The sequence below is a fragment of the Coregonus lavaretus genome, assembly GCF_964263955.1.
Source record: "Coregonus lavaretus genome assembly, chromosome: 2".
Classification (NCBI taxonomy): domain Eukaryota; kingdom Metazoa; phylum Chordata; class Actinopteri; order Salmoniformes; family Salmonidae; genus Coregonus; species Coregonus lavaretus.
Window position 1 is genome coordinate 5,524,752 of NC_139989.1, and position 13,738 is coordinate 5,538,489.

The 13,738-nt window shown below is 43.9% G+C and overlaps 1 protein-coding gene across 1 annotated transcript in view; it reads right to left on the reverse strand.

Moving 5' to 3' along the window:
• The window catches only part of LOC311104449 (A-type potassium channel modulatory protein DPP6-like), a gene marked incomplete at its 5' end in the record, with an annotated part of 187,995 nt that overhangs the window by 29,866 nt on the left and 144,391 nt on the right, over window positions 1-13,738 (reverse strand). The window contains 4 exons of the mRNA XM_084146287.1: window positions 4,361-4,442; window positions 4,945-4,997; window positions 9,691-9,765; window positions 10,218-10,312. Coding sequence (XP_084002413.1) covers window positions 4,361-4,442; window positions 4,945-4,997; window positions 9,691-9,765; window positions 10,218-10,312 — 305 coding nt within the window. The remainder of the gene's footprint in view (window positions 1-4,360; window positions 4,443-4,944; window positions 4,998-9,690; window positions 9,766-10,217; window positions 10,313-13,738) is intronic.

The window sequence follows — 13,738 nt, forward strand, 5'->3', positions numbered from 1 at the left end:
ATTGTAAACATTTTGCAGCAATGTTGGCCAACTGATAGGTTTGAAGGGGGCCTGCCTCTGTTTTTGTTACTACCAGCTGTTGGCTTGTTTGGCAAGGCACGATATAGCAGGCCTTGTTGAATACAATCAAAAAAAGATATTGCGTGTGTTGAAGTTCACAGTCACCTGCCGACATGGCAGTCATATTTGCTACCTGCACAATCTAGTAAATAGCCTCAACTTACCCTGCTGCCTCCTCGTTATTGGATTATACTTTCATCATGTCACGGACGTAATATTGTCTCCATAGTACTGTATGTCTAAGTATTGATTGATAACTCTGGCTCAGGAGAGAGAAAGAGAGAAAGGAGAGAGAAAGAAGGAGATCAAGAGAGAGAAAGCAAGAAGGTGAACAAGAATGGAGAAAGAATGTACTGCATAATGAATCCTTTACCTCACCACATTGAACACCAATATTGCATATCAATACAAGTCCTAATTGCAGATTGATCCTTTACTGGGCTACAGTATTGCCCTCCTCTTTGTCCACTGTTAGTAGTAGCATACACTACCTGCTGGGTAGTTCAAGGTCAGCTTCATCATTACAGAGCATTATAGTTCCTCTTCACACATTACAGATTCTCTACCCACTAAAAACATTTAAAACCTCTATCTGCCATATCAAATCAATGATGATCAAACATAATGCTCATGTTATTAAAGGCTCTTAGCAGGTCGGTTTCTGTTGCAGAGCTCGTAGGGCTTATGTTGAAATCAATCCACTGTATAAGGATAGTTCATTAACTTTGGCCTTGAGCTTTCCGTTGGTTCACGTGGAATCTTTCTGTTACTGACATGAACTGAATCATGCTATGTAAACACAGTCTGAAAGATATTTTAAATAAATAAATACTTCAACAATAGTTGACCTCTCCTCAGGGATGATAGGGTATGTTCCCTTTCCTTGCAGCAGTTAAGACAATGCAATAGCATCACAACGGCCATTGCAGGTATAACCAGGTTCCTACGACAGCTCGTGTGGCTAGGTAGGCCAGGGGAACACAGGTGTGTTTGAGTTCACCTCTGTGCAGATGGACTGAGGGCCCAGTTTTACAACAGGATCTAGGCCAGGGCAGAGAATAACACGGTGAGCTTGGCCCACTTCTGAAGGAGGTAGAAACACTGCCCAAGCTACCTCCCATTAGGGCTGAGTGATATGGCCAAAATATCATATCACGGTGTTAGAAAACAATTGGACGGTATGACGGTATTTTATGTTTTTGAATAATAAATGTTCTATATTTGCTTCATGAGTAGTGCGTGACCCTACGGTGGCAACACATACATTCTAAGTGATATCAATGGGTCTGTTTCCATTCCGATCGTTTTATACTGTTTAATTCAACTTCAACCCCCAAGAAATTCAGCATTTTGCTACATCTCTGCATTTCTTGTACTCATTTGAGATCATTTCCACACTGCCACGTAGGGCTGCACGATATGGGAAAACAATCTAGGCCTTATTTTTAACCAAATGTTGCAATTGTGATTTGACTTGTAATTCAGAGCAAAACACTTTGGTGAACAGTTGGAATCATGGAAATAGAATGATTATTCTAATTCTATAGTTATAATATAATAGTGGGCACTTTGAATACAGTGTTGTTTGACATGACAACGAATGAAAATGCCAGGGAGGAGTTCTGACAGGGTAGGAACCAAAGTGTTGAAAAGTGTTTCCTAGGGGACCCTATAATCTTTGGCTACAGTTAATGTTCTCTCTTAGCTACTTCATGTAGCTAACATATTCATACTTTGCGCATTGATGCTGATTTAGGTCTACACCATTATCAGGCTGTATAGCTAATTATGTTTGCTCTGACTCTGTACATTTATTAGCTAACTAGTGATTAGCGGCTAACAAGATTTAGGCCCAACTTGCTAAGAAAAGACAAATTAGCTGTTTGCAGATGTAAGAAACACAAACTAATGCAAGATTTCTGGCTCTCACAGACCTGTAACTTCTTCTTTAAGAGGCTCCTCTGTCCTCCACTCGTTACCTGTATTAATGGCACCTGTTTGAACTTGTTATCAGTATAAAAGACACCTGTCCACAACCTCAAACAGTCACACTCCAAACTCCACTATGGCCAAGACCAAAGAGCTGTCAAAGGACACCAGAAACAAAATTGTAGACCTGCACCAGGCTGGGAAGACTGAATCTGCAATAGGTAAGCAGCTTGGTTTGAAGAAATCAACTGTGGGAGCAATTATTAGGAAATGGAAGACATACAAGACCACTGATAATCTCCCTCGATCTGGGGCTCCACGCAAGATCTCACCCCGTGGGGTCAAAATGATCACAAGAACGGTGAGCAAAAATCCCAGAACCACACGGGGGGACCTAGTGAATGACCTGCAGAGAGCTGGGACCAAAGTAACAAAGCCTACCATCAGTAACACACTACGCCGCCAGGGACTCAAATCCTGCAGTGCCAGACGTGTCCCCCTGCTTAAGCCAGTACATGTCCAGGCCCATCTGAAGTTTGCTAGAGTGCATTTGGAGGATCCAGAAGAGGATTAGGAGAATGTCATATGGTCAGATGAAACCAAAATATAACTTTTTGGTAAAAACTCAACTCGTCGTGTTTGGAGGACAAAGAATGCTGAGTTGCATCCAAAGAACACCATACCTACTGTGAAGCATGGGGGTGGAAACATCATGCTTTGGGGCTGTTTTTCTGCAAAGGGACCAGGACGACTGATCCGTGTAAAGGAAAGAATGAATGGGGCCATGTATCGTGAGATTTTGAGTGAAAACCTCCTTCCATCAGCAAGGGCATTGAAGATGAAACGTGGCTGGGTCTTTCAGCATGACAATGATCCCAAACACACCGCCCGGGCAACGAAGGAGTGGCTTCGTAAGAAGCATTTCAAGGTCCTGGAGTGGCCTAGCCAGTCTCCAGATCTCAACCCCATAGAAAATCTTTGGAGGGAGTTGAAAGTCTGTGTTGCCCAGCGACAGCCTCAAAACATCACTGCTCTAGAGGAGATCTGCATGGAGGAATGGGCCAAAATACCAGCAACAGTGTGTGAAAACCTTGTGAAGACTTACAGAAAACGTTTGACCTGTGTCATTGCCAACAAAGGGTATATAACAAAGTATTGAGAAACTTTTGTTATTGACCAAATACTTATTTTCCACCATAATTTGCAAATAAATTCATTAAAAATCCTACAATGTGATTTTCTGGATTTTCTTTTCTCATTTTGTCTGTCATAGTTGACGTGTACCTATGATGAAAATTACAGGCCTCTCTCATCTTTTTAAGTGGGAGAACTTGCACAATTGGTGGCTGACTAAATACTTTTCCCCCCCACTGTAAACACACAGAGTCTGGGGAGATGTGTGGTCATATCGTGGGCTGGTTGACAACTCTGGAGATTAGCCTCACAAAGAGAGAAACGTAGGGCAAAGGAGGGGGAGAAAGAGCGAGGGAGAGCAGGAGGAAGGTAGAGAGCAAGCAAAGCTCAGCGTCTCAGTGGGGGATTCAACTCCAATTTAAAGGAAGAGGACCACTTACTGTTCATCCACACACACAGCTGCCCATCCTCTGGTGAATCAAAGGACACTGTGTATTTAACCCAATTCCACTGCTCTGCAACATGGGACAAGACAGCTGTGTGTGTTTGTGTTTGTGTGTGTTAAAGAGAGGATCAAGAGGGGAGGGGCTTGAGAAATTAAAGAGATGATCAAGAGGGGAGGGGCTTGAGAAATTAAAGAGAGGATCAAGAGGGGAGGGGCTTGAGAAATTAAAGAGAGGATCAAGAGGGGAGGGGCTGATGTTAGTGTGTGTGTGTGTGTGTGTGTGTGTGTGTGTGTGCACGCATGCGTGTATATGTGAACGCACGTTGGCTGACACCTTCCTCTCCCGCCCATGCATCTTATCATTGACAACAAGCATCACAGCTCAGAGGGCAAGCAAATGAAAGTGACTGTTGGAATCAGGGGTGTTTGATGATTAATACTGGGAGAGAGTGTGTGATATCAATCCAGTGACTTCACTAATTAATCCGCTGAGGAGATTACAGGTAATTAATTGCATTGTGCTGGAGGATGTAATCACTCACAGTCTGTCTGTTCTGAGAACCATTAGACTGATGCTTATTAATGTTCTCTCTGTGGCTAGACTGCCTGGTAGCTTGTGATAGTTTAACAAACATACATGGCCATAGGAAAGGTCATTGATACAGTGCATTCATATTGTACTCTCAGTTTAGAAATACATTATAACCAGACATGGTTTGCCAAATAGCAGTGACATATGGGTATGGAGTATGGGTGAGACAGAGATGGTGCTGCTGGGAGTTGTAGTATTACCAGCTGCTGGCCCGTGGGTCCCCAGCCTGCGTACTGCAGCTGGGCGTTCCGCACCTCTGGAGGGTTCAGGTTCCACGTCTCCCTGCAGCACAGAGGAGAGACCACAATCAGACTACACACACCCACACTACACAACAACACACAACTTTAACTGCCCCTCAATAAATGACTGAGCACCTTCTTTAAAAATAACATCTTACTTAGTGGATCCTCAACAAAACACAGCACTATAAAAAACTCCACTGCACCACACCAGCAGCCTGCACTGCTCCTGCCCAGATATACCAGTGTCGTATAGCCCAAGAGGTTTAAGAGCACCTATAAATACTGGTGCTTTATATATCGCTGCCACTTTCTGTTCATTTAGAAAAGTGCTGTGTGCTGCAGGACAGAAAATTAGAGGTGTCACTGGCCCTTTGTCTTAGTCTGGAGGGGAGGATGGATGAGGTCATCAAGTCCCCTGGCCTGCAGTTCTCCTCGTCTTCACTGGGTGGCAGCGCAGAGACTTGACTGACTGGGCCGAAGAGAGTAGAGGAGAAGGGAGGGGAGAGGAGGGGAAGCATTGGTTGGTTTCAGCTACTTACGGAGTCTCCAGGCTGCAGATGATGTAGAAGGCAGTGAACGAGTGCTGGTACACCTGGAAGACGAATGATTGAAGACTATCATGAGGAACTTGGCCATTGAACCATGTTTTAGTAGCTAACTGTCATCAGAATGTATATGCATATGGTTGGTCTTATACTACAAAGTCATTCTGTATTTGGTCTACAAAGTCATTCTGTATTTGGTCAAATTTAAGTCCAGGGCACAAATGCAGTGATCATAATATAATATATGCCCTTTAGCAGACCCTTTTATCCAAAGAGACTTCGTCAGTCATACATGCAGACATTTTTCGTATGGATGGCCCCAGAGGGAATCATGTCTGCACTGCATTCTACTAGCAGGCCCTGGACTGAGAGATGACATGTAGAATGCTTCTTAATGTAGCAGGAGATAAGTATGGGCCACTTGTTACAGTGGTCCTTCTGAATACCCCCCTCAGAGTTGGGGGAGAGAAAGAGAGGGATTGAATAGCGAGAAAGATAGAGAAAGAGAGAGAGAGAGAGAGAGAGAGCGCGAGAGAGAGAGTGGGGGCCTATGTGAAGGGCAAGCAGCAGCATGATGTATTGAGAGAGTGCGCGTCCGTGCAATGACAGCTGGGGGACGGAGCTGTCATCTACCAGGGCTATGGAGGGATGATTATGAAATTACAAATGCCCTGTCTAACACACACACTTGCATCAGTGCCTCCCTGTTGTGCCATTACACTTTGCCAGTCATGCACCTTCGGTGACACTTCACTGTTCCTGATACCACACTGTTCCTGATATACAGTGGGGGGGGAAAAGTATTTAGTCAGCCACCAATTGTGCAAGTTCTCCCACTTAAAAAGACGAGAGAGGCCTGTAATTTTCATCATAGGTACACGTCAACTATGACAGACAAATTGAGATTTTTTTTCCAGAAAATCACATTGTAGGGTTTTTAATGAATTTATTTGCAAATTATGGTGGAAAATAAGTATTTGGTCACCTACAAACAAGCAAGATTTCTGGCTCTCACAGACCTGTAACTTCTTCTTTAAGAGGCTCCTCTGTCCTCCACTCGTTACCTGTATTAATGGCACCTGTTTGAACATGTTATCAGTATAAAAGACACCTGTCCACAACCTCAAACAGTCACACTCCAAACTCCACTATGGCCAAGACCAAAGAGCTGTCAAAGGACACCAGAAACAAAATTGTAGACCTGCACCAGGCTGGGAAGACTGAATCTGCAATAGGTAAGCAGCTTGGTTTGAAGAAATCAACTGTGGGAGCAATTGTTAGGAAATGGAAGACATACAAGACCACTGATAATCTCCCTCGATCTGGGGCTCCACGCAAGATCTCACCCCGTGGGGTCAAAATGATCACAAGAACGGTGAGCAAAAATCCCAGAACCACACGGGGGGACCTAGTGAATGACCTGCAGAGAGCTGGGACCAAAGTAACAAAGCCTACCATCAGTAACACACTACGCCGCCAGGGACTCAAATCCTGCAGTGCCAGACGTGTCCCCCTGCTTAAGCCAGTACATGTCCAGGCCCGTCTGAAGTTTGCTAGAGTGCATTTGGATGATCCAGAAGAGGATTGGGAGACTGTCATATGGTCAGATGAAACCAAAATAGAACTTTTTGGTAAAAACTCAACTCGTCGTGTTTGGAGGACAAAGAATGCTGAGTTGCATCCAAAGAACACCATACCTACTGTGAAGCATGGAGGTGGAAACATCATGCTTTGGGGCTGTTTTTCTGCAAAGGGACCAGGACGACTGATCCGTGTAAAGGAAAGAATGAATGGGGCCATGTATCGTGAGATTTTGAGTGAAAACCTCCTTCCATCAGCAAGGGCATTGAAGATGAAACGTGGCTGGGTCTTTCAGCATGACAATGATCCCAAACACACCGCCCGGGCAACGAAGGAGTGGCTTCGTAAGAAGCATTTCAAGGTCCTGGAGTGGCCTAGCCAGTCTCCAGATCTCAACCCCATAGAAAATCTTTGGAGAGAGTTGAAAGTCCGTGTTGCCCAGCGACAGCCCCAAAACATCACTGCTCTAGAGGAGATCTGCATGGAGGAATGGGCCAAAATACCAGCAACAGTGTGTGAAAACCTTGTGAAGACTTACAGAAAACGTTTGACCTGTGTCATTGCCAACAAAGGGTATATAACAAAGTATTGAGAAACTTTTGTTATTGACCAAATACTTATTTTCCACCATAATTTGCAAATAAATTCAGAAAAAATCCTACAATGTGATTTTCTGGATTTTTTTTCTCATTTTGTCTGTCATAGTTGACGTGTACCTATGATGAAAATTACAGGCCTCTCTCATCTTTTTAAGTGGGAGAACATGCACAATTGGTGGCTGACTAAATACTTTTTTTCCCCACTGTACACTACCAGTCGAAAGTTTGGACACACCTACTCATTCAAGGGTTTCTCTTTCTTTTTACTATTTTTTTACATTGTAAAATAATAGTGAAGACATCAAAACTATGAAATAATACATATGGAATCATGTAGTAACCAAAAAAGTGTTAAACAAATCAAAATATATTTTATATTTGAGATTCTTCAAATAGCCACCCTTTGCCTTGACAGCTTTGCACACTCTTGGCATTCTCTCAACCAGCTTCACCTGGAAAGCTTTTCCAACAGTCTCGAAGGAGTTCCCACATATGCTGAGCACTTGTTGGCTGCTTTTCCTTCACTCTGCGGTCCGACTCATCCCAAACCATCTCAATTGGGTTGAGGTCGGGGGATTGTGGAAGCCAGGTCATCTGATGCAGCACTCCATCACTCTCCTTCTTGGCAAAATAGCCCTTACACAGCCTTGAGGTGTGTTGGGTAATTGTCCTGTTGAAAAACAAATGATAGTCCCACTAAGCCCAAACCAGATGGAATGGCGTATCTCTGCAGAATGCTGTGGTAGCCATGCTGGTTAAGTGTGCCTTGAATTCTAAATAAATCACAGACAGTGTCACCAGAAAAGCACCCCCACACTATAACACCTCCTCCTCCATGCTTCACGGTTGGAAATACATTTACATTAAAAAAAACATTTTTAGTCATTTAGCAGACGCTCTTATCCAGAGCGACTTACAAGAACAATTAGGATTAAGTGCCTTGCTCAAGGGCACATCAACATATTTTTCACCTAGTCGGCTCGGGGATTAGAACCAGCGACCTTTCGGTTACTGGCACAACGCTCTTAACCACTAAGCTACCTGCCGCCCCGGCAGGAAAAGGATGATCTCCACCTTTTCCATGTGGAGATCATCTGTTCACCCACACCGCGTCTCACAAAGACACGGCGGTTTGAACCAAAAATCTCTGATTTGGACTCATCAGACCAAAGGACAAATTTCCACCGGTCTAATGTCCATTGCTCGTGTTTCTTGGCCCAAGCAGGTCTCTTCTTCTTATTGGTGTCCTTTAGTAGTGGTTTCTCTGCAGCAATTCGACCATGAAGGCTTGATTCACACAGTCCCCTCTGAACAGTTGATGTTGAGATGTGTCTGTTACTTGAACTTAGTGAAGCATTTATTTGGGCTGCAATTTCTGAGGCTGGTAACTCTAATGAACGTATCCTCTGCAGCAGAGGTAACTCTGGGTCTTCCATTCCTGTGGTGGTCCTCATGAGAGCCAGTTTCATCATAGCGCTTGATGGTTTTTGCAATTGCACTTGAAGAAACCTTCAAAGTTCTTGAAATGTTCCCTATTGACTGACCTTCATGTCTTAAAGTAATGATGGACTGTTGTTTCTCTTTGCTTATTTGAGCTGTTCTTGCCATAATATGGACTTGTTCTTTTACCAAATAGGAATATCTTCTTTATACCACCCCTACCTTGTCACAACACAACTGATTGGCTCAAACGCATTAAGAAGGAAAACAATTCCACAAATTAACTTTTAAGAAGGCACACCTGTTAATTGAAATGCATTCCAGGTGACTACCTCATGAATCTGGTTGAGAGAATGCCAAGAGTGTGCAAAGCTGTCATCAAGGCAAAAGGTGGCTTTTTGTTTACTACATGATTCCATATGTGTTATTTTATAGTTTTGATGTCTTCACTATTATTCTACAATGTAGAAAATAGTACAAATAAAGAAAAACCCTGGAATGAGTAGGTGTGTCCAAACTTTTGACTGGTACTGTATATGGCAAGATTAGCCCAGGTCTACACCTTTTCCTCCCTACTCTAACAGTGTCTACACTCTGTGTCTCTCTGGGCCAATGGGATTCTATTCCCTGACATATATCACTGATTCTTTTTCAGACTGTGTCCTGGATCTCACATTGCAGTAGTCTTCCAGTTGAGTTAGCTACCTGAGCCATTACATAATGCAGTAACCGTTGTAGAAAAACCTCCCATCCCTCTCTTTTTCCTTTCATTCCCTCCCTCCCTCTCTCACACTCTTACTACCCCAAATCTCTCTACTCTCCTGCTCGCCTCGTTCCCTCCCTTTGCTTTCCCATTCCCTCCATCCCTTTCTCATCCCCCTCTCTCAGCTGTGTTATGGGGTTTGTTTGTGTTTTGGCCCCTCCCTGAAGAGCACAGTTCCACTCAGCTGTTTTCTCTCTACCGTGGCTGAGAGGCAGCAGGGTGCGACAGGCCTCTACTCGGGCGCCATGATTACTTTTCTCCCCCACCGCCTCGCCACGTTTCCCCTCAGAGCCCGCTGAAGTATGTGCCTGTCATTCTGCTAATTCAAAAAACAAGCAAACAAATGAAGGAGCTCACCGGTGCCACATTGTAGGCGAGCAGCACATGCTTCATGTCAGGAGACACTTCATACTTGCTGGCTTTGTACATTTCCTGAAAAGCAGAGAGAGAGAAAGAAAAACGACAGAAGATGAGACCTTTAACCATGCGTAGTGTTTTTTCTTTAAGGCAATCCTTAAATGACTGCATTTGACGGATTGCTCGGCGTGGGCGCGGGCGGGAGACGCATTAATCTTGTCGCGGCCCTTTCTGATTTCGGAGGGACAAACATACTGTGTGTCGTCACCTCGGCCGTTTCGACACTGACGTTGCATTTTCGTCAGAAACAGTCGATGCGTAGCGAACCCAAATGTTAACGAGCCAGATCAAACGCTGTGCTAATGATGGATCGTTTCAGTACGCGTCACAATAAAAGAGCTTTGGGTGCTTTGATATGATGACGCAAAAAGAAAAGTTTTAATTAAATTCATGCAAAAACCACATTCTGTTATTTGGCCTATAGTGATGTATCTACTGTGGAAAAAAAGAGAAAGTTGGAGACTCACAAACTTTTTGTTGTGCACCAATACTGTCCTCTCGTATGTCTCCAAGTTGAACCTGACAACATCCCCCTCACGTGTGCGATACAGTAGCTCACTACCTGTACAACACAGAGAGAGCAAAGAAACAGAGCAAGAAATATTAGTTCACAAAGGCTATATCAAACTTTTCATAATGCCTGATAATAGTCCTATGTGCAATATCCTTGCGATCGTCCGTAAGTTGGACACTTGCAAAAACAAAATATCAGAGAGCAAAGTGTTTGGATTCAGAGTGGCCAGTTGGTGCATTGGCCGTCCATCTTGGATCCATACATTGACAGTTGGTCGCCTGAGTTCTCTACATTGGTGTCACAAGTGGGATTCACAACATTACTATTAGCAGTGGGATTCTGTATATTGGTGACAGAAGTAGGATGCTTTATATTGGTGTCAGATGTGGGATTCACAACAACAGTATTAGCAGTGGGATTCTCTACATTGGTGTCAGATGTGGGATTCTCTACATTGATGTCAGAAGTGGGATTCACAACATTATGTACTAGCAGTGGGATTCTCTACATTTGTGTCAGAAGTGGGATTCTCTACATTGATGTCAGAAGTGGGATTCACAACATTATGTACTAGCAGTGGGATTCTCTACATTGGTGTCAGATATGGGATTCTCTACATTGGTGTCAGAAGTGGGATTCTCTACATTGGTGTCAGAGATGGGATGATCTACATTGGTGTCAGAAGTGGGATTCTCTTCATTGGTGTCAGAAGTGTGATTCTCTACATTGGTGTCAGAAATGGGATTCGCTACATTGGTGTCAGAATTGGGATTCTCTACATTGGTGTTAGAAGTGGGATTCTCTACATTGGTGTTAGAATTGGGATTCTCTACATTGGTGTTAGATGTGGGATTCTCTACATTGGTGTTAGATGTGGGATTCTCAACATTGGTGTTAGAATTGGGATTCTCTACATTGGTGTTAGAAGTGGGATTCACAACAACAGTATTAGCAGTGGGATTCGCTACATTGGTGTTAGAAGTGGGATTCACAACAACAGTATTAGCAGTGGGATTCACTACATTGGTGTCAGAAGTGGGATTCACAACAACAGTGGGATTCACTACATAGGTGTTAGAAGTGGGATTCACAACAACAGTATTAGCAGTGGGATTCGCTACATTGGTGTCAGAAGTGGGATTTGCAGTGGGAGGAATGCTCTGGAGCTACAGAGGGATGTGCCAGGTAGCACTTTGACACATTCACACAAATGTCCTCACACTCCCTGCAACACCCTTCAACATACACACAGAAACAAATACCAAACTCTCAAACAGGCTTCCAAGATGCCTGCAGTCGCAAAGGCCCCCTCTAGAGAGAGTAGAACATTTCAATAAAGAGATACAAGCTTTTCTTATCTTCACAATGACTTTGCCCTTTATCGGACAAGGACGATAAAAGCCCATTTCTGAATGTTGTTTCAGTCCAGAGCCATGAGAGCTGAGAATATGGCTCTGGTTGAGTGTTAATTGGGGACTTCAGATAGTTATTCTAGCAGATAATTAATGCCGCCAATAACAAACTGTCCATAAGAGGTGACAAAATTACCATCATAATGACATTCATTCAAAAAGTTGGTGTGAAAGAGTGACAATTCTGGGTTTTTAGAATGCACCGGCCAAATGATGAATGCAATCGGTAGCGCTTCCCTTCACTGCAATATTCACAGCCTTGTATCAAGATGAAAGATAAAAAACTACTGCATTACTGTGGATCATTTTGCAAAAGTAATGAACAACACTCAGGACGTTACATGCTCAACTGCTTCTCTCTGCACTTTATATTCCTTTGACCTTGTTTGGCACCCGTATAAATTATCCTCTTTGCATTTTGAATGTATTCGTTTGATGTTCATTGTTCCAGTTAAAAGTGACCTTCTGTGTTCAGCAATTGGCTCAGTGACAACACACCGACTTTGGGAAGTTTAATTTGTGTACTCTACACCTGACCTGTCCCCTCCCCAGGTTTATAGACAGGAGTCTCATCTCGCTCACTCCTCCGCTGGAGTCGTCATCCTGTCTCTCACTCTGTCCATCTGTCTTCTCTGTTTGGTCCCTGTTCTGTAATCACTAATTCCCTCTAGGACAGTTTGGGTCTGTCCTCCTGTCCTATACAGTCTTTGCTATTCCATCTCCTGTGCGTCAGTCTACCATTCAGTCTACTGACTCTGTCCTGAATATCTACCTCCTTTTGCCTCACTCCATCCCTACTTTTATTTTTCTATCCTTTGCATCAGCACATTTCCATCATATCAAGAGCATCTAGGAAAGCATTCTATAAATCCAATCCAATTCTCTTGTATGCTATTACTTTTCCCTATTTTGTATTCATGTAAAGCTAAAGCTAAGGTAAGCTACCCTCCTTCCATGTCTTCTCCTCCTATCCTCTTTCCATCTCTTCTCCTCCTATCATCTTTCCATCTCTTCTCCTCCTATCCTCTTTCCATCTCTTCTCCTCCTATCATCTTTCCATCTCTTCTCCTCCTATCCTCTTTCCATCTCTTCTCCTCCTATCCTCTTTCCATCTCTTCTCCTCCTATCCTCTTTCCATCTCTTCTCCTCCTATCCTCTTTCCATCTCTTCTCCTCCTATCATCTTTCCATCTCTTCTCCTCCTATCCTCTTTCCATCTCTTCTCCTCCTATCCTCTTTCCATCTCTTCTCCTCCTATCATCTTTCCATCTCTTCTCCTCCTATCCTCTTTCCATCTCTTCTCCTCCTATCCTCTTTCCATCTCTTCTCCTCCTATCCTCTTTCCATCTCTTCTCCTCCTATCCTCTTTCCATCTCTTCTCCTCCTATCATCTTTCCATCTCTTCTCCTCCTATCCTCTTTCCATCTCTTCTCCTCCCTGTTTCAATTTCATCCTAAACAAACACTTGGATGCCCATATTTTTCAACCGTCTATCCACCTGTCTTTCTCCAATCTTTATTCCGTCTCTATCCTGCATTTTTCTGTTGACCACCCTTCCAGTCACCTGAGATCCCTTAATCTTCTCCTTCCGACCATGCACTGCCTTTATGACGTTTACTGTCTACCCCAACAGTCCATCATTTCCACATCCACCACTCGCTATACAGACCCAAACATCCCCTGTCGTCTTTCTTCTCATTTCAAAGACCCCCAGGGCTTTCTCTCTTTCACTGACCCCTGCCATCAATCCATCCCTGTTTCACACCACCAAGGGCATTCTCAGTCTTGCTCTCTGTCGCTCTACCGCACTCCATCTTGTCCTCCTTCTCCCTCCTCACCTCTCCATCAGGGCTCCCTTCACTGGCTCTGCGTTAGCCTAGGGTGCTCACTTCCCCTTCTGATCCTAACCTCTACTCCTGCACCATGTCTTATTCATTCAGCCTACTGCTCTGGGCAACAGCCCTCCCTCACTACAGATCACAGGAAGACAGGTGTGTGTGTGTGTTTATGCGTTGTGCGTGACTGTGTGCATGCGTGCATGTGTAAGAGAGAGATTGAATGTT